This window comes from Lupinus angustifolius, chromosome LG05, assembly GCF_001865875.1.
Source record: "Lupinus angustifolius cultivar Tanjil chromosome LG05, LupAngTanjil_v1.0, whole genome shotgun sequence".
Lineage (NCBI taxonomy): Eukaryota > Viridiplantae > Streptophyta > Magnoliopsida > Fabales > Fabaceae > Lupinus > Lupinus angustifolius.
This window is the reverse complement of record NC_032013.1, coordinates 21,943,095-21,965,643: the sequence shown is the minus strand read 5'-3', so window position 1 is coordinate 21,965,643 and position 22,549 is coordinate 21,943,095. Positions and strand designations below refer to the sequence as shown.

General features: G+C 28.5%; 2 protein-coding genes across 4 annotated transcripts; both read right to left on the bottom strand.

Annotated features, from left to right (window-relative positions):
* LOC109347076 (vegetative cell wall protein gp1-like) lies at positions 305–1,291 on the bottom strand. Its single transcript, XM_019586806.1, has one exon. The coding sequence runs from the start codon at positions 1,289–1,291 to the stop codon at positions 305–307; it is 987 nt and encodes a 328-aa protein (XP_019442351.1).
* On the bottom strand, positions 13,813–16,721 carry LOC109348116. Of its 3 annotated transcripts, none has more exons than XM_019588347.1 (6): positions 16,355–16,721; positions 15,536–16,140; positions 15,289–15,402; positions 14,615–14,775; positions 14,329–14,530; positions 13,813–14,080 (listed from the first exon to the last, which is right to left on the bottom strand). In XM_019588347.1, exons 2-6 carry the CDS (start codon positions 16,136–16,138, stop codon positions 13,910–13,912), a joined length of 1,251 nt encoding a protein of 416 aa, XP_019443892.1. In that variant the 5' UTR covers positions 16,139–16,140; positions 16,355–16,721; the 3' UTR covers positions 13,813–13,909. The 3 variants fall into 3 exon arrangements, with proteins under 3 accessions (XP_019443892.1, XP_019443891.1, XP_019443890.1); XM_019588346.1 differs by having other exon boundaries at positions 15,536–16,459; positions 16,528–16,721; XM_019588345.1 differs by having other exon boundaries at positions 15,536–16,721.

Sequence of the window (22,549 nt, the reverse complement as noted above, 5' to 3'; positions counted from 1 at the left end):
AGGTATAATGATATATGATTTCCATGGAACATAATAGTACAATCGTATAAGCAGTATGAAACTGATTTGCGATTCTAATGTTTATTTACATATTACGATTACTTTCATGGTCTAAACAAGTTTGAATATAAAACTTTAAGTAACGTTGATCAAGATCTAATGCCAATAAATATAAAGATAGAAGGTAAATTATATGCTAATAGCTGTTTCATTAAAATTAAAGATGCGATCTAATACATTATTTTTATAGATTATAATGGCTAGTTAAAAAAGATCACAACTTAAGAATCTTGAACCTTTCATACTAAAACATGATCTTCCTGGACCTTAAAAGTGGGCGACTTGGAATTATTGGCTCATTGACATGTGTTGGAGGGATTGGTACAGGTTCATTGACATATGAAGGAGGGACCGGTACAGGTTCATTAACAACTGAATGAGGGACGGGTACCGGTTCATTGGCAGTTGATGAAGGAGGGACGGGTACCGGCTCATTGGCAGCCGAAGGAGGGACTGGCACTGGCTCATTGGCAGCCGAAGGAGGGACAGGTACCGGCTCATTTCCAGCTGAAGGAGGGACGGGTACCGGTTCATTGACGGCTGAAGGAGGGACAGGTATCAGCTCGTTGACAGCTGAAGGAGGGACGGGTACCGGCTCATTGGCAGCTGAAGGAGGGACTGGCACCGGCTCGTTGGCAGCTGAAGGAGGGACTGGCACTGGCTCATTTGCAACTGAAGGAGGGACTGGTACTGGCTCATTGACAGCTGAAGGAGGGACTGGCACTGGCTCATTTGCAGCCGAAGGAGGGACTGGCACTGGCTCATTTGTAGTTGAAGAAGGGACGGGTACCGGCTCATTGACAGCTGAAGGAGGGACGGGTATCAGCTCGTTGACAGCTGAAGGAGGGACAGGTATCAACTCGTTGACAGCTGAAGGAGGGACAGGTATCAGCTCGTTGGCAACTGAAGGAGGGACTGGCACTGGCTCGTTGGCAGCTGAAGGAGGTACGGGTACCGGCTCGTTGGCGAATGAAGGAGGTACAGGTACCGGCTCGTTGGCGAATGAAGGAGGGACCGGTACAGGCTCATTGACGATTGAAAGAGAGACCGGTACTGGCTCATTGGCAATTGAAGAAGGGACCGGTACCGGCTCATTGATGGATAAAACGTGGGGTGGAATTGGAATAATTGGCTCATTAGTGTGCCAAGAATGAACTTGAGTTATTGGGTCACTAGTGGTAGAAGCACCACACGAACAAATGAGTATAGAGAAAAGGAGAAGCAAAGCCATGGTAGAGGAGGAAATAAGGGTGTGGATGTTGGGCATGTCAATCTGAGACTGTGAGTTTTCACTCCACTATGCAATATTTATATTGGGGACTGTCCAAAGTTGATAAGTACAAACCTGTAAAAAGAATGAGTCAGCATTTTCTTCCTTAACAATATAAGAGAGATAAGTACATCAAAAACAACCTGAACAAAAATATAAAAATGTGACATTTTTTTATATATAATTATATGACATTTTTATCATTTAGTATAAGTGTAAAAACAAGAACTTGCCTAAAAAATTCTTTACCAAAAAGCATTAGTTGTTGCTTCACTTATCATCTTAACTCACCATGCAAAAGAAGTCAATTTTACACTCTCTCATTTTCAAGAACATGAATCTGATGTTCCAAAATATGTCTCAAGTCAATAAAAATATACATTAAATATTCATTATTTTTTGTTTTTCTATTATTATCATTGATTTGGAATATAATTTAGGACATGCTTAACAAAAACAGATACTCATTCCATTTTGATGTTCACATCTCAGAAAGCTAGTGAGATGGGGAAACTATTAGATGCTACAAAATTGAATTGATGATCACAACTACATTTATTAATTAAAAATACTTTTTAATCTTAAATCATTAATGCAATATCAAAGATCAAAATTTGATTAATGATATTAGTCCTAAATCATATAATAATATCTCTTGAAAATGAGAGGCCAAATGATACTAGAAAGAAGTATGAACAACTATTTTTATTTTGAATTGTATGAATCTTTTACATTTAGAAAATAATTATAAAAATATTAATAACGTGTATTTGATATTATAAAACTAAATAAGGATCCTTTTAAGTATTAGAGAGATAAGTTGTTATTTTTCCTTATGTTTTCAATAATAAAAATGTAATTTTATAAAAAAATAAAAGAATAAAAGTGTTATTATCTTTTGTTTGTTACATAGTATCAAGTACCACACATATCCTTATTCAATAAAAGCTATATAGGCAATTAATACAAATAGAATTAATAAGTATGGAAATAAATTCTTTATTTATTACAGTAGGTAGATAAATATATGTAGTATTTAAAATGTATTATCTATATTATATTTTATATTTTCTATACTATATAAAAAGGTAAAATATTGTGTAATTACGACCATTAATTAATTTCTAGTTTCCTATTTTTCTCTTCAAATATTCTTTTTTCGTTTTTACAAAAAAAACTATATAATCCTAGGTAACTACCATTAACAAAATAATTACATATATTACCTTAAATTTGACATTATAATAAATAAAAAAATATATATAAAGTATACGCAATATAAAAAATATTTTATTTCTTTAAAATGAAATAAATTGAATACTTAATACCTTAAAATAAGGATACAGATCGGTCAGATATATACTACTTATATTTCTAACCAAATCTTCAATATTGATGATGCATTCATAATTTAAAATTAATTGAGCTCTTTGTAAATTAATGATTTAAGTTTTACCCATTTGTTAGATTTAAGAAAATTAATGTCAGATTGAGTATAACTAGTGTGACTTAACCTGAGTGTAAACAAATCGCTCTTAATATATATATAGGAAAATGTTCTTAAAACCTCCTTAAATTTTTATTTGCTTTGTAAATAGACGTCATAAACTATTTTTCCTTTATGATTACTCATTAAATTTTAACTATAAAATATACAATTTTAACTATAAAATATACAATTTTAACGATGAAATTGAAATCAATATATTAAATGATATAAGCATTAAACTGCTATTAATTCCATTGTGCCACAATTATAGTTTCATAATAGAGGTCAATTTTAATGCTTGGAAGTTAAGAAGGCCAACAAGTCAGTGGTCCACCCATGAGAAAAGTAATAGATATAATTTAAGAACTATCAGATTTTCTATTTTCAATAAATAATTTAAGCAAATAGAAGAAACCACATATGACATAAGAAAGTACAAGTCTTCCAAGGTTTCCACCAAACACAATATTCCTAAAGAGCATCTAATCAGTCAAAGTATTATGTTCTAAGATCTTACTCCTAAAGTAGCAGTGTACCCATGCACTTGCACAGATCGCTTCTTTGTTTATGCATAATGCAAATATAATATACATATATTGTATAATATCAATGAATTATATATTGAACCATTATATTTTTTTCTATTCATATAGCTGCAATATTAACATTGATTTTTGAGTGTATACGTAGAATATTAAAAATTATAAATACGTTTGTATAAGCATTTATTTGTTGAAAGTGTGATTATAGAAAATATTTGATTCTAAAATAACTCAATAAATAAAATTCAAATTGTATTGGATAATATCTCACTTTTATATTCTCTATATAAAATTATAAATATAAGGACTTATTTTTGCATCATATTTTTTGTGATTACGTTTATAAGTATCATATAAAGTCATAAGGATTTTTTAGCATATCTCTTAAATGCTTATGTTTTATTTTAGATTAATGTTCATTGTGTATAAATATTTGAATATATTTTTAGCATTCAAATATTGTATAATTAAATGTTATTTATTTGATTATGTTTTAGCTAATAATCATTGTATGAAAATAACTCATAAATTAAAAACACACTAAGTTAGGATATGACAGATATTTTTTCTGATAAATTTAATCAAAATAATAAAAAGAGTCTAATAATTAATTTGTTATATTCCTAATTAAAATACTAATTAAAATACATATATTTTCCATGAATATATCTACCATTGTTATCTTTTAATTAAATAATATAATGATAGTAATTAAATATTTTGAAAATTCTCATTCGTTATATTCTCATATGTTATACTAATATATATTCAAAAAAGTTATGATTTTTAATCTTCTGAATCTATTAATGCTAATAATATCTTCTTTAGTAATTTCAAAATATGGAATAGTCTTAATGAAATTTGTTACTTGAAATAACCTTGATGAAAGAAGAGTGATCATTTCCTTCAATAATGGTGTCATTAATGGTATGATCTTGCTTCCACAAGAATTGATAATAGAATTATTATGATAATTATAGTCATTGCTATTAATGCTAATAATATCCTCATTGGTATCATGCTTTTGGTTTGTTAGATTTTTAATTTTGTGGATCACCTTAAAATTAGGCATTAAAGTTGAAATAGAATTATTCTCTTACCGTTGGCTAAGGAGGAAAATGGATTAATATCTCTCAATTTAATTTAATTAATACTGACTTATTGTTTCTTAGAAATCTTCTTTCTAGTAAAGCAAATTTCTAAAAGTAAAGCAAATTGTGAACAACATAGGATAATACAATATTGTTTTCTCTAAAAGCAACTAAGAGAGGGAGAGATGAATAAGTATGAAAATAAAAGGATATTGCGGAAATTAAAAGTTAATATTTTAAAAGCTAGCAATTATCATTATGATTATCAGAATTTAATATTTTGAAAACGTTAATTTTTTCGTATATAATTATTATGCACGTTAACTTATTTAGGTAGCAATTGTTAATTTAACCACATTAACTTTTGGGAAGTTTAATATTTGAAGGATTTAATATTTTGAACACTTTATGTATTCAGATTATAATAATAATAAACATTTAATATTTTGAACATGTTATGTATTCAGATTGTAATAATAATGTGTAATATAATAATAATATAAATCATTTTGAATTATTGATAGTTAACACGTTAACAATTGCCAAAATATTAAATGATTTATGCAAAATATTATTTAACCATGTTAACTTTTTGGAAGTTTAATATTATGTATTAAGATTATAAAAATAATGTGTAATAATAATAATGTAAATCATTTTGAATTATTGATAGTATTCTTCTTCATATATAATAATGCTAATAATCGAGAAACAAAGAACAAAAACATTATATTGTGTTATTGACAATCCAAACAATACAAATTTCTAAGCAAACAAATAAATAAGGTAATGAGGTTTAAGTAAAATTTCCAAGAGGACAAATATTGAGCCAAAATGAGTGTATTAAACAATATATATTAAAAATCTTCGAATGGAGAAAATAAAATACAAAACTCATAAGTGAGTGGATAACTAATGATGAAGCAAAAAATGAAGGTATCAATAACTAACCATGATTTTTATCTTATTTTAGAGGATGATACACTCTAAGTATCAATAAAGAGAGAAAATGATAGCAATGAGATAAGATGAGGACATAAATATATTATTAACAAAAATAAATAGACAAATAAAGATAAGAGATGCATATAGAGAAAATTAATTTGCAGAAATATTTTTGGGGAGAACCAAACTATAAATAAAGAGAGAAAATGATAACAATGAGATAAGATGAGTACATAAATATATTATTAACAAAAATAAATAGACAAATAAATGTAATATTGTAAGTGAATATATAATACAATGGCAATTGGGTACATACCATATGTTTTGAATGTTTAATCTTCATTGAAGAATATAACTTTGCTTATCAGACGCTAAAGGATAAAATTGATGGGAAAATATATCAACAAAATAATAAAATTAGTGAGAACATGTATATAAAATAAGGAAATCAATAAAAAATTATACAAAAAATCAATGATATAATGTACTAAAGATCATAGTTATAAAATAAATAAAAAATACACACTAAATGAAAGAGAAGAAAAAAAGATGATAATGAAGAGACATAACAAATATGAGAAATGAAATTGGAGAAAAAGAAGATTGTTGAGATAAAAGAATGTTGGAAGAGAAAGAGAGAGTCATAGACCTAATAATAATTCAAATGCAATTTAAGTAGTCATAAAAAATGCAATAATTGTTAAGGAAAAACAAATATAGTGTGGGAAGGTACATATAATTACCATGGAACCATTAGGACGGAGAAAATGAAGGATGAGATGACATGTGACAATTGATGACGTGGCGTGAAGGAGGAGATGTCATGTGGCAATTGATAAGGTGGTGAGAGTTTATTTTGTTAAATAATAAATAGACAAACAGAACAAGAAAGATTGCAGTAGTACACAATTGCATGATGAATAGATATGGAAGAGTTCCATTAGATTCCAATTTCATTGTTACTTATTCAAAATTGTATTTATTTTAAGGACCAATTTTATTAATAGTTAAAGTTTAAGGAGTAATTATAAAGAAAAAATAACTTATGATATCTACTTACAAACATATAAATTTTAAGGCGGTTTTGTGATCTTTTTTATTGATCTATATCTTATAATAATTTCTCGTAAATAAATGAAGATGAGAAATTAAATTCATGGTTTTTAAATTCATGGATGAGTAGTAAGAAGGCTTTAAATGAGATAACTGAGCAACCAAACAGAGTAAATAGAAATTAAATGTATTTCGTGGTTGCAGGTTGGTATGGAGTTTCACATATTTATTGTTTTAAAGTAAGATAAATAATTATTATTTTTATGTTGTCCAAAATAACTATTTAAAATATTTTTTAATTAGGATTAAAATTTTCAATATATTGACAATTATTTTTTCAATTATTATTTTTGTAAATATGTCTCCATCCAAACTTTTCGGTTCTCCTTAAGAACAATATAACATAACAACATCTCATGACATATATGATGGGAATAGACAAAAGAAAATTGAAATCATTGTTTAATGTGTAAAAAAGAATTTGAAGGCAAGGATGTGTTTTTTGGCAATGTAATTAATTATTGATTAATGTAATATTCAACCATATAATTTTTCAATTATACTTTTATTTATCACTTTCTTTTCACCTCAAATTTGATCCTCAACCTCTCATTAATCATGAGTTCAATGTATTCAATCTCTTAAAATTTAACAACATTGTTGAAAGGAAATTTTATAGAATCTAATATATGATTTATATTGGAAAACGACTAATCTATTAAATATTTTATTTTATGAAAAAAATATCAATTTTATATTATTTAGTTATGATTTAATCTATATTATAACCAATGTTATTAATATTGTACCGATTATCAAAATGATGAGATTACTAATATGGTACTATAGTAGTTATATCAATATATAATTTACTAATTAAATCTCATATTGTGAAGTTAGATAGATATATTTATTATAGTAATATTAATGTTGAAAATTAATAAAGAAGACAATAATTACTTTTATTTAAGCTATTTTTTAAAATAAAACATGTGATGTGATGATGCACCATGTTATAAATAAATATAGTAGTTATGTGTTTGATCATTCGTAACAACATTTTGATAAAGAAATTAAGTTACTTTCATTAAAAAATTAATTTTAAATAAAAATTGCTCAATATGACTGATGCATTTCAATTGAAAAATGGTTGATGTAACTAAATTTTTTACAAATTTTAATTGGTATGATTGTATGATCGATATAATTATTATATTATACCGGTATGATGACCGGTTTTAAGGTTGAACCGTCTAGTATGATTTTAGTGAGGAAAATGAAAGAAAATGAATGGTTTACTGCGAAAATGCAGATGAAAAACACAATTATATTCTTAATATCAATCTTTAAGAAACACAATTATAAAATTTTAGTGAGGAAAATTAAAGAAAATGGATGGTTTAGTACGAAATTAATGCAGTTGAAAAAAAATACTTATTTTCTATTTTTAAAAAGAGCATGTGTTATTGTATGAGTAACTTCGAGGTCACCCATAAAAATTCATGGACTAAACAATTTAATGTTTTATAAATATTTTTTTTTATAACTACTGCTATGGCGACACATACATTGTGTCTTTTTATACACATTTTTTATTTTATATTATTAAGTATTTAATTTTTATATATTTTATTTTGAAGAATCAAACTGTCTTTTCAGTAGGTGTATTTTATTATAATTTTTGTAGTGTATATTCTTTATGTTATAATTTTTTTGTTTTTATAATGTTCCATTCAAGGCTTGAGAAATAATTAATATAGTGGTTATGGTTAAATAGGATTATATGAGTTTTTTGGTAAAAGTTAAAAAATATTAAGGACAAAAGAAGTAGTGAAAATTATTTAGTTACACTATATTTTGTATGTATAGATATATAGATAAACCTAAACCAAGTAACTTGATCCTTAGTGGAGACCCATTTGATTTTTTTAGCATATATAACTTTAGTATATATCTCCACATGGTCATATATACATATCTAGATATAAACTATATTCTATTTAAAGTCAAAGCTAATCAAGATTTTATTTATGTATCCCATTTTTTAAAGCGAGAGTTTAAAGATTTGTATAGAAAGTTTAAATCCAAGAAATTTCATTTTTTTTATTTAATAATGAGAATTTGATTCGTTTGGCTCCAATTTATCATCTAAAATTTCTGATATGCAATTTGACACTAGATAGTAGATAGCTAACCTAAAATGTATTTTAAGGATGTATGTTTTTGACATTGCACTTTTACCATTGAGAGTGACGATTGGACTTTTATATAGGTTAATATGTTGTGTAATATCCATAGTTTAAAGTTAATTTTGATACCATCAATGATTACTATACTAGTTGAAAAAGTTTTCTCATCCATGAATGAATATCATCAAAAGTATGGTGTGAAATCACAAGAGATGAATGACTAAATGATCATTTGGTTATTTTAGTCGAGAAATGTATTTTTGACAATATTGAAAATGAGAAAATTATTTGATATTTCTAAACTACCAAAACTCAGAAAATAAGAGTAAATTCACTGACACCCCTGGGTTTTAGCAAAATTACATAAATTACCTCTCACTTTTTTACACATACATAAATCCCCTAATTTTTTATATTTTTATTACACTGATCACCTATATATGAGAAATAAGTGTAATCTTTTAAACAAAAAATATGATAAATGCAATTAAGTTAAAAAACATGGTATATTGTAGAAACAAATCCAAATAATATATGAATCAATACTTTATTATTATTTTTGGTTCTTTGCGATATATTATAAGAGCGATTTAAAAAATATCTCTTTAGAATTGTTGATGCATTTTGTAACAAAAATAATAAAGATACATTGATTTTTATATTATTTGAATTTGTCTCCATAATATATGATATTTTGTTTAACTTAATTACATTTATTACATTTTTTGTTTAAAATATTACACTTATTTCTCATGCAAGGGTGGTCAGTGTAATGTTTGTGTATGTGTAAAAAATAAGTGATGATTTATGTAATTTCACTAAAACTCAAGGGTATTAGTATAATTTACTCCAAAAAATAATTATGAATTTTTGTGTTTAATTTTCCTCTTTGATATTTTATTGTTGTGGCACTATGCTATTATCATATGTTTTTATATTACCGGCTCACATTTAGGTATGTGCTATAAATATTATATTTTTAATGTTATAGATATAAGCATGTGTGGGCCCATTTTCTAATATTTTTTAGCAATTGTAAGAATGATAAAAATCCGACCTGTAATAACTCAAAATAATAATTTTATGAATAGAAATGAGTTTTATGATATCTATTACTTGGGTATTCGCATATTCATAAATTTATTTTTTAATTATATTTTTTGTTATTATTTTAAGATTATATATTATCTAATTTTTTATTATTTTATAATAAATTATAATGATTTAACTATAATGATAAATTTATCATATAAATAATTTATTATTCATGGAATAATTATCTTTATATATTGATCATTAGAAAATATAAAATATATAATAAAAATTAAAAACATGTTAAATACCCACTACTATAACTATTCACATGTATACAAATAGTAGAGATTGGAAATATGAAAGTACTACTTGTACCCTCTAGTCTTGCTAATCCTTGTGTAAGTCACTTATTATAAACCACATATTTTAGTATGCATGTTAATATTTTTAAATGAATTATGAAGTTTATAATCACTGAACTGGATTGAAGTCAATGTATTTTGTGTACTTAAATGATTTAAATAAAATAAATAAGTAGATTTAAAACCTATAAACTATAAATAATATTAGAGTTAATTACACTGACACCCATGAGTTTTAATGAAATTACATAAATCGCCCCTCACTTTTCTACACATACACAAACCTCCCCTAGTTTTTATATTTTCATTACACTGACCACCCATGCGTGATAAGTGTAATATTTTAAACAAAAAATGTATAAATGTAATTATGTTAAACAAAACATGATATATTGTGAGGAAAAATCCAAATAATATATAAATCAATGTATCTTTATTATTTTTTGTTATAAAATGCATCAACAATTCTAAAGATATATTGTTTAAATTGCTCTTATACTATATCATAACAAACCAAAAATAATAAAAAAGTATCAACTCACATATTATTTGGACTTGTCTCCACAATATACCATATTTTGTTTAACTTAATTGCATTTATCACATTTTTTGTTTAAAAAATTACATTTATTTCTCATACAGAGGTGGTTAGTGTAATAAAAGTATAAAAATTAGGGGATCTGTGTAGGTATAGAAAAGTGAGAAATGATTTATGTAATTTCACTAAAATTCAGGGAGTGTCGGTGTAATTTACTCATAATATTACGATGACAATATGATAATAGAAACCTATGAAATAAATTCCTTCAATATACACTTTTTAATTCAAAAGCGCGTACTACACATCTCTAGTCAAAAACACGTGAATGTAAATAAGAAATTCAAAAATTATTTTTTGTTTTGCATCTATATCTATACTACTTATAAAGGGAAAACTCAAAATAACTATCACTATGGTGTTGTAATTTGTGGTTCTCCCTATTTTGCCTTCACTATTTCTTAATTTTTACCAAAAAATCATATATAACTCAATATTCCTCTCCACCTAATATATGTTCCATATTATTTGTTTAACTATTTCTTCTTACATTATGTCTATCAGAAAATTGAACATTACACCAATCAAATAAATTCAATTGTAGATTACAAATATTTAACACAAAATATTATATTTAACATTTATGACATACAAATTACACATTATAAATGATAGGAAAGCAGGTTGGCAGGCACGACAGTGCCTCTCAACACCCTAGTAATAATAAAATCTGAATGACAGTATCAGTTTCCGAATTAAGAATTTATTCTTTATCAACTCATCTCAATAATACAAATTTATTCATAATTTTATAGTCAGACATGAAATGAGTTTGCACTCTACTAATTTAGAAAGATTAAATTACCTTTTAAAACCCAAATATATTTTAAGAAAGACGAACGGAATAATTCATACAAGCATGATTTGATGATTAATTTCCAAGTGAATTTCCTAATCAATACTCGCATGATTAATTGGTAGAACCATAATTTTTTATTTCATTTAAATGGGTCATATGTTCCATTTAAAATAACGTTCTATTTTCAAAATCAATTTAAAAAAAAAAGTAAATCTGAAGTTAAAGGTTTAATTATTGTTTCGAAATAATTTATTTTTTAAAAATTTAATTTAAATTTTAAAATATGAGATTAAAGGTTTAGAATGAATGATTTCAATTTGAAAAACAAAATATTAATCATAACTTATTCTATTTAAAATGTGTCTTAATACCAATAAGTTATTGGTCTAGTATGTAAGGTTTCATTAGATTTATAGGATGATCAAAAGATCAAGAATTCGATTCCTAAGAGTGACACTTGTTGAGAAGGACAATTATGAATCCTGAAATAGATTAGTTCCTTAAATACAATTGATAGTACTAAAAACTTGTGTCTTACTTACCATTTAAAGAATATCCTCATATTAATGTTACCTTTTTATTATACTTTTAAATAAAAAAATGGAAATGTCACATTTCACTATTAAACAATTTAAGAAAGACAGAATGATTTGTTTAGTGAATGAGAGAAATTTAAGATTTAATTGAGATAAGATTAAAGTTGGTAATTCCTATTTATAAAAGGATAAAGTTTAAGAGGGTTGATTATATACACTTTTCCTTTTTTTAGTCTAATGTTTAGATGAGTTGAATTTTGACTTTTAAAATATTCCTTCAAAGTTACTAACTTAAGTGTATAATGTTACTTTATTATTTTTCCATCATTGCACAAGTTTAATCTTAATCTTCTAAACTCACGATTTCCAATTTTAGTAACTACTATGAAATTGGAAATATTTCTCCTAGAAAGATTTAGACGGTTTAGGTAAAGTATCGTGCCTTCATTTTTATTAAACATGACAACATTTTTAGGACTTTATTTTATATAAAAGAAACTTAATTGTAAATTATCTTAATTTTATTCTCTTTAATTTTTGATGGGTCTTCAACAGGTATTAATCAAATTATGCAAGAGCAAGTAATTGTATCTTCGATTTTTTGGATCAGATTCTTAGCAACATTTGCTTGTGTCATATTGGTCTCTCTTGTCAAAATTGATCAGATTATTATTATTATAATTCTAAAACAAACAATATATATTCATATGAACCCAATTTTATACCGTATAAAAACCAAATAAGCATAATAATAACTATAAAAATGAAATTCGATTCCTTTCTTTCATTTGTGAAAACAGAGTTGTGGGTCAGTGCCATACAATTATGCCCACTTTATATGCACACAAGTTTAATTTCATATTGTAACTAATAGGAAATACAAATATCCAAATTATTCAAAACATGAAAAAGAATGAAAGTAAAGTTACAAGGTGATATAATGATTAAGGTGAATGAATTTAAGGAATGAAATGAAAGAGTTGTGAGTTCGAGTCTCACCCATTGCAAATTTTAAAAAAATTATAAGGTAATTTGATATTTAAGGGAGAAGAGATAGAATGAAGGAGGTTGAGGATTTGAATCTCACTACAATAAATATTATTATACTAACATTTAGAAATGAATAGAAAAAGAATGAAATAATGATAATACTATAATTTTTATTTGAATTTCAGATATTGGTAGAAACACTGGTTGATATACTCTCTAGTGAATTCAAACCGATAAACTCCTTAATTCTCATATATGCATAACTGAAGAACAACACCATAATATTTTATTATAAATCAATAATATTCATTGATAAAAGATTTATCTTTAAATATTTTAATTGTTTTGTCTATGATTTGTCTTGATATATCACTTTCTATAGGAATTTGACTAAATTTCAATCCTTGTGTTTGTGTAGTTGGAAAAATAGGAAAGAAGAGAGTAGATTTTGGTTGGGAAAGAAAATCTTATGTAACACTCCATTTGATATCAATGAGAAGTACTACAAAAGATTTCCCATGGTTTCTGTTTCATCCATTGCAATTTATTTACTTTTAACCCTTAGATTTTTTGGTCAATTTGGATTTATTAGGTGTAAGTTGAAGGTAAATCAAGATCATGGGGAGTTATAATCTGGTCTAATGGTTAAAGTGAATGAATTTAAGAAATAGGGTGAATGGGGTTGTGAGTTCGAGTCTCACTCATATCAAATTAAAAAGAAAAGAAAAGAAAAGAAGGAGTTATATGATAGTTTGATGGTCGGGGAGAAGGAGTGGAGTAAAGGAGGTTGAGAATGCGAGTATCGTCCACAATAAATACTATCATACTAACATTTACCGATAAAAAAATCAGCATCAAACAAAGTTACTGCAACTGTCAAAGTTTCATAGTGAGGAACAAGTTGCCTAAAATGTAATAATAATACAAGAATTAGGCACAAGATATGTTCACAGCTTCAAATTTAGATCAATAATCTCATTGCAATTCTGAACTCTAGCTGTTGGTTGTCCAATTTGTGCCTCCTTTGCTGCTGGAGGGAGGAAGCTATACAAAGGTTGCTCTTGTTGATTGAATCTGCTCTGCACCTGTGGGAGAGGGATTTCATCTTCTACATTTCCCTTTAGCAAATTAAATCGAAGTTAAGAGTGAAGAATTGTATTAGCGAAATCGGCAACATAGTATACGAGACTCTCATATAGTTGAGTATGAAGAAGTTAGATGTACGCAAGCAACCTTACTTTGGGATTTGAACCATGACCAGCAGATCACAAGGCAAGGATAGTACTATTGCGCCGAGGCTCACCCTCAATCAAATTAGCGAAATGGAAAGGAAAAGATATAAAAAGGGTAAAAAGTTTTCTTATACCTGATAAGATGGAGATTCAAAATCAGGACGATGATGGTTTTGAAATGCTAGGGAAGTTGAAGAAGACTTTAACTTTGAAGGTGGACAAGGACTAGGAGAGGGAGGAGCCAGTGTGAGAAAATTTCCATTGAAATTCTCACTTTCTTTATTGCTTTTCTTTGATCTTAGCTCTGAGTTAGATGCAGAACAGGGTTGGACTTCTCTGCATATGGTTCATAAAAGCATGGTGTTAGCAAACTACATTTGCAAATACAACATAAGTGTGTTCTTATTGAACTGAAACAACCTGAAAGTTGAATTTCCAGCATCAAAGTTGAATCTATTTCCATTTCCACATGAAATTGTTGCATTTGTTCTCATGTCAGAAGAGGTGGGCATTTTGTAATTGAAAGTAGGCACTGGTGGAAGATCCATGGAGAAGGGGTATGGCCTTTTCATACCAATCATCTGCACTAAGGTTACATTATATTCCATAAATTTGTACTAAGCTCCATACTTTATATTATATTCCATAAACTTGCACTAAGCTCCAAATCTCTATATTGAATATCATAAACTTGAATTCCATGGAAAATATCTTTACAGTTTGGAATTGAAAAAAAACCCGCAAAATCCATAGAGTTTATCATGATTGATTAATTAATGTTGGTTAACTTACTCTGGAAGACGGAGAGAATCACTAAATTATCTATCGATCTCTGAAAAATTCGACAAAAGATAGAAACAAATCCAGTATATGCAGTTTGTCATGTGCAGACTGGATTTTGCTGAACTTTGTTGAGATAATGCGTAATTGAGTTGTGACTACTCAACAAAACAAGAATGGAACTTTAACCATATAGAAGATGAAACTAGCACTTGAACAATCAAACACTACTTCAAATAACAACTGAATTATATGATATCTAATCAAACTGAAATATGCAGATGAATTTCTTCAAGAGAACAAATTGCGAATACCTTCTCCGGGGGTCTCATTGGCACTCCATTGCCACTGTAATTTTGGTTTGAAGGGGGCTCTATTGAGAAATGAGGCACAGGTATTGTTGATGAAGTTCCTGATGAGACATTGACCTAAAATATTCCAGAAACCAAACCTTTTTGGTAAGAGAATGTGATGAAAGTTAAAAGATGGCAAATGAAAACCCCATCATTGAAACTAAACATAGCAAATATCACACTTCAAAAAAGATAATATTATATATACCATTGTTGAAGCAGATTGAGGATACTGTGTTGTTCTCTGCATCAAATTAGGCCTTGGCCAATTAGAATTGTTGGAGTTAGATTCATAAGGCAAATATGGTAGAAATGGTAATCCAGGGTTCACACCAAATCCCTCTTTCTCAAAATCAAACTCATTGAAACTCAACTTTGGAACATTCCCATGCCTTGAATGAACTGAAACATTAGGCCAACTACCACCCTCAGATCCACCACTACCACTGTTTCCCAATTGAACAGTGCTGGAAACTTTTGAATCCATGTGTTGCAATGACAAATGGGTCATAAAATCAGGTGGTGAAGGATGAAAATTCTGAATTGGTACAGGCACATAAGAGGGTTTAGTTGCTGATGCAGAAAATGGTGATGGTAAAATTGAAGTTGCATTTATCTTTTGCTGTTCTTCTAGTATTATTTTCTCAAGTTGTGCCACACCAAGTCCTCTTTGTGGAACCTTCTTCTGTTTTGTCTTCCTTGAAGATCTGCCACCACCACCGCCGCCACCACCACCATCATCACCACCACTGCCACTATTGCTATGATTTTGAGTTTGATCTTCTTGACCCATTATTGTTTCATCTTCCATCTCTAAAGATAAGACAAAAAAGTGAAGAAAAAAAGCTGTCACCTTTACTATACAGACTCACTTGGGTGTGCAAATTTTTTTCAAAAGCAAAACTGAAAATGCTTAATTTTTTAAGCAAATGAAGATAACCCAAGATTAAGAGAGAGTCAAATGTTTAATCTATCAATCCCCCCAAAATTCGGAACAAGAATCGAAGAACAAAATCTAAAAGGGTACCCCAAAATCTCGATGGTGAAGGAAATATATGGAACAAACACCCAAATGAAGAGAGAGAGAAATCAAGTGAAAGATTTCGGCTTTTTCTCAAATCCAGCTACTTGTCTTAGATGCAATAAGAGATAAATAAGTAAATAATAAAAAGCTTATTTTTTTCTTTCAAAAATTCAAACCATGCAAATCAAAGTAACTAGTGAAAGAGAATATATGAGGTAATTTGTGTGCGAAATTCTCGCTCAACAATCCTAATTTTGTGCCTAGACGGACTCCAATGAAATCTCTCACTCTAAATACTATGTTGTAGTTTGTGTAGATGCTGTTTCTCTCTCTAAATCATGGTATTTGAGTTGTAAATGGGAGCTATGTGACAGTTTGAGTAGGACAGTGTCATCTTAGGTTATTTGTTTCATGTCATTTCGTGGAACTGGGGACCCCACTAATGGGTCCCATCACAACACGGCATGGGTTTCGGATTCACTTCACCACCAGATTGCGTTAATGTATATTTCCAAGAAAAAATCTAACCCTATCACTAATCATTTATCTTTATTATTATTTACTGCTTAAAAAAAATAATATAATTAAATAGTGGATAATACATTTTTTAGTTTTCTATATATCCCTCGCACTGTAGACAATCTTGTCTAAATTAAAAATATCTACAAGTATGTGAGACTAACTTTTTCATCGGATATTTTTTCATTCACAAGACTTGAACTCGAAATCTTGCTTAAGGAGAATCAATCATATACCACTTGAACCAACATCCTTCGACAATGATAGTGGATAGTATTAATTTTTATACCAAAAAGTACATAAATATTACATTTAAAAAATTATCACATTAAATCAAATATTTGTGCAAGTTTAATGCAAGTATATTGAGTACACCTTCTCCAAATTTATATATATTGTGAAGATATAGTGAAGTATTTTTTCAATATTGTATTTTTAGTGCAGTTATAAAAATGTATGTTTAGTGAATATCACCAACGTTTTTTCTTAAAAACATTATTCTTTATTTTTCTAAAAAAAAATGTATATAAAGAAGGTTGTGTTATCATACAAAGCCTACGAAAACCACCAATAAATTTATAATATTTATAATAGAAATTAAATTAATAGTTTGTTGTAGAGGTGCCAAAACGAACTGGGCTGAGGTAAAAAGTTCAGATACAATTTATGCATATTAAATTGTAGTCCAAACCTGCTTTAAGTGAGTTGCAGGTTATGGCAGACCGGCCTACATAAACTAAAAAAATTATTTAAATTTTAACATATTTAATCTATTTAAAAAATATATATCATTTGATATTAATATATAATTTTTTAACACACTTGTTATGTCTAATGTAACCAAATTTATAGATTTATTGACCTGTGTTTGAGTTAAAACGTGATGTAAGTCCATGTATATGATTTTAAACATAACATTAAATATTTAATTTCTATTGGACACTTATTCCCTAACACAATATAATTTGTAACTTCACTTTAACATATGAACATTTGGACATTGTCAAAATATTATATTTTGTATGTTTTTTATCAACACTTTTATTGTGAACTATTATATTAAATTTGGTTGTATAGAGTTCTCTATGATAAACAATTTTTTTGTTTTTTAATTTTGTTGTAAACATTATTTTCTTTATTATGTTTTTGTTACAGAAGTTAAATCTAATTAAATACACAATTAAAAAAAAAAGTTGAAATTTATATGGTTTAATATCTTCTCATTTGATTTGGTACATTATTTTGTTATTTGGCTTAAAATGATATTCCACAAAATAAAAATAATATAATTCTTAACTAATTTATAAATATTTATGTTTAGACATTACTCTATTTTTTATTCAAAGTTCATAATACAATATTTACTATCTATTTTTTATTATAAGTTGTTTTGTAAATTTTTCACCTAATGCTTATTACTAATGCAAAAGTCCCAAAAAAGCTAAAAAAAATATATAAGGAAAACGGGTAGCCCGAACCTGCCTGGGTAAGCTCAGTCCGAGCCCAAATTTAATATAGTCCGGTTAGGCCGGACTAAAAAGTCCAAATTCTATAAAATGTACCTAATTTGATATCCAAACCCTATAAGTTTTCGGCTTTGGCGGGCCCAACTCAATCGGACTTGCCAGTTTTAACATATCTAGTTTGTTGGTTCATATGTTTGTTTTTTTAACAAAAAAGTAAGTTTAAGTTTTGTATATGAAAAAAACATGTATTTGGAGGTAGTCCTACTAGATGTTCTAACTAATTATTTTTCCTAGAAAATTAAAACATAACCATTTAGTAAAAATACCAAGCAAGCTAGTTGATATGTATAAAATGATATAATCACATAACTTATTATTAGTCATGAGCTGCTCTAGTAGCTCTTATTAACTATTGATTTATAGCAAGCAACTTAATAAATAAGTCTCATTGTAAAACACACGTAAATAACGTATATAACTATATATAGTCAAATAAATTAGTTGATTAGCTTATAAGCTACTTCAAGACCTGATAACAAGTTAACCCATCATGACCTTATGAGCTTGTAATCTAACTTGTTGTAAAAGGTTAAAAGTTACTAATTGAATTCCCGAAAATAATATTTGTTGAGAAGAATAATTGAATTAGTTTATGGTAAAAAGGATTTAAGATTTTAGGAAGTATGTAGACATTTTCATAAAGCATATTAAACTATAAGAATAATATATCTTTTGGTATAAGGAGATAAATTATCTCTTTCAACTTATAAAATATTAACATATATTATATTTAATTATTTTTTATAAAAATATTTTCAAAACTAAATAAAATAATACACCTACACGTATGCCTCTTAGATTTCATGGAAACGTGATTCTTAATTTGGTGAAACACAATTAAGGTGTGTGGAGTTGAGCCTCAGAAATTAATGCATTCAGGCTAAATATTCTTAAATATGAAAAACATGTAATTTTGTCAAATATAATTGATTAGATAATTAGCACAATGAGAGTAAAACTTTTATCAAAAGTTCATTCATTTACTTATTTATGAAAATAATCTAACTTTAATGAAATAGACACTCACTTTGATAACCTCTTAATTTCAAAAGGAATTATTATTGGTGGAAAAAAGTATATGGCTAAGAATTGAATTAATCCCACAAAACTAAGGATGTAACATTTTAGTTCAGTTTAATGATTAGAAATCAAACCAAACAAATTAAAACCGAACTGATCCAAACTAGACTTATATTGTTTGGTTAGGTTCATCATTGAATTTGCTTTAAATTAAAAAAAGTTAAAAAGTCAAATAATCTGAAAGTGGAAACTTGATGTACAAACTGGCATATGAAGTAGAGCAGGTTTTCCATTTTTTGGTTTTAGGATACTATATATATATATATAGGATTATGTGAGAACGATTTTAATAAATTGTGAGAACAATAAAGTTGGGTCTTATAAGCGCGGTTGTTAGAACCGGATTGGATCGGACGGTCCGACCGGTCTGACCGCTGACCGGACTTGAAAACGGCTCTAGTTTGCCGTCTTAATCGAATGAGAGTTGGACCGGTTTGAACCAGAAAAAATCCAGTCCGACCATGTTAAACCCGGTTAAACCGGATTAACCCGGGAAGTAAACCGGACGGCTCACTTAAAAAAAAAAGGGACAATGTTCTAACATTTTGTTTTACTATGGTCCAAAAAAAGATAAAGATGTATTATTTCAATATAATTATACATAATTATTAATTATATAAAGTTTTATATTTATATATAACTATATATTTATAAATAAAAATTATTAATTATGTACGAAATCACCCGGTCAGACCAGACAGTTTAACCGTTTAAACCGATTAAACCTAATATGGGACTTCTGCCGGTTTGACGCCCGGCTCGGGTTTCACAACACTGCTTATAACTAATCATTGATGATTATGATTAAAAATCAGTTATTAGTCACATAATAATTATGTACAAATATTTTTTAATCTTAATTATTTAAATAAGATCGAATGATACATATTAATTATTCTCATTTCTCACAATAATTTTTTAGAGTGACTGATATATATGTATATATATCTTCATTTAGTAGCTTCAAAATCTGCTTTTATCTCTATGTCATGGTGATGAGGAAAACAATCTAAACAATTCTCTTGGGGACCCATTTATGCTCAGATTCAGGCACAACGAACTCAACATCAGTTTCTAGAGATTGGGTCAATAATTAACAAAAATAAAATAGAATTCATATAAGAAAGAGACACTCACCAATCACCATTATTTTCAATTTTAGACATGAAACTGAGGAATGAAGAAAGTGGAGATCACTACCATATATGAGTATATGGAAAATTGGAAATCATTTTGTCTTGCATGTGAAGAGCTAAACATTTTGTTAGATAGAAAATATCTTTGGTTTTTTTTCCATCAATCTATCTATGATAAGATTCTATTTGTTACATTATTTTTTTCACATTCGAGAAAGGGCCATGTTTGGTTTGCATTTGGCACCTACCATATATTATTACACCTCATTAGAACTAGATATTTGATGTATATTCATACAAATGAATCTGTACACTATTGCACAATTTAATTTGATAGTTAACTTCAATCAATAATATAAACACCCTTTTGTTTCTCCAAAATTATAAATACTATCTCCTTAAATTTTAAATCCATCTAGCCTTTAGAAAATTTATTCTTTGACATTCAATTATTATGATGGTTTTGTGTGCCTCTTGCTTTCGGTCAAAATGCTCCTCATCCTCCTCCCATCCTCATCCGCATCCTCCTCCCATCCTCATCCTCATCCTCATCCTCACCTATCCTCCTCCTCATCATCATCCTTCTCCTCACCCTCTTCTATCCTCATCCTCCTCCTCCTCCTCCTCCTCCTCCTTCGTTAACATCCGATATCTAGAACCACAAAAAGATAAAAAAAACATTCCGCTGCAATCATGGCTCAAGTAACAAGGAATTTTGCCACGAAAAAATTGGACCCGATGGAGCATTCAGATGAAAGCCATCTTTGGCTACCAAGAAGTTGCCAATATTGTTGAGGAAAGGTTGCCAGTGTTGGAAGAAGGAGCAACTGAAGCACAAAGGAATAGCCACATACATAACAAGAAGAGAAATTGCAAAGCAATCTGTCTCCTACACCAAGCAGTGGATAATGCCCACTTTGAGAAGATTGCAAGATCTGCAACAACAAATGAGGCTTGGGATGTGTTGGAAAAGCATTATGCAGGAGCTGCACAACTGAAGAAAATTCGACTACAAACAATGAGGAGGCAGTATGAGCTTATGCAAATGGATGAGGGAGAAATAATTGTTGACTTCTTCACAAGAATCATAACTCAAGTTAATGCAATGAAATCTTGTGGTAAAAAGATGGAGGATGCTGCAATTGTTGAGAAAGTGTCGAGAACTGTGACTCCCAAATTTGATCATGTAGTAGTGGCAATTGAAGAATCAGGGAGAGTCGAAAAGATAAGAATTGAAGAACTACAATGGTCTCTTGAAGCTCATGAGTAGAGACTCAATGAAAGATTAGTTGATAGGCCTTCACACCAAGCCTTGTAGACTCAAACATCAGCAAAGAGAGGAAGTTTCAATGTGAAAAATTTCAATAAGAGCCAAAGCAAGAATTGAGATACAAAAGGTGGGCCAAGAAAGGGATTGGATCAGCAAGATCGACTCAACATAAGGAATGATGGAAAACAATCCAAGAACTGGAAAAGGAAAACTGATAAGAAGAGAATCAGGTGCTATAATTGTGACAAGCTAGGACATTTTGTATCTGAATGCTATGCATCAAACAAGAACCAACATCAAGGGAAGCAAGATCCTGAGGCAAATCTTGCCAAGGAAGAGGGTGAAGACTTTGATGATGAGGTTGTGTAGTTAATGATGACTACAACAATCAGCAAAATTGGAAATGATATATGGTATTTTGACTCAGGATGCTCCAATCATATGACTGGACATAAGGATTGGTTAGTGAATTTTGATCCAACCATAAGAAATAAGGTCAAGTTTGCTGACAATAGAGCTGTAACAACTGAATGAACAAGAGACATTCCATTAAGAATGCAAGATGGCAGAAGGGCATTCATAACTGATGTGTTGTTTGTCCCTAACATGAAAACTAATCTCATCAGTATTGGTCAGCTGCATGAGAAATGGCTCAATATGGAGTTGC

What these genes read in the sequence shown, in the direction of transcription:
- LOC109348116 (XM_019588345.1), bottom strand. Translation starts at nt 16,138, where the DNA reads ATGGAAGATGAAACAATAATGGGTCAAGAAGATCAAACTCAAAATCAT. An exon ending in CTCAATCTGCTTCAACAATG is followed by an intron (nt 15,403 to 15,535) that starts GTATATATAATA and finishes GGAATATTTTAG; the next exon opens with GTCAATGTCTCATCAGGAAC. An exon ending in GCTGGAAATTCAACTTTCAG is followed by an intron (nt 14,531 to 14,614) that starts GTTGTTTCAGTT and finishes AACCATATGCAG; the next exon opens with AGAAGTCCAACCCTGTTCTG.
- LOC109347076 (XM_019586806.1), bottom strand. Translation starts at nt 1,291, where the DNA reads ATGGCTTTGCTTCTCCTTTTCTCTATACTCATTTGTTCGTGTGGTGCT.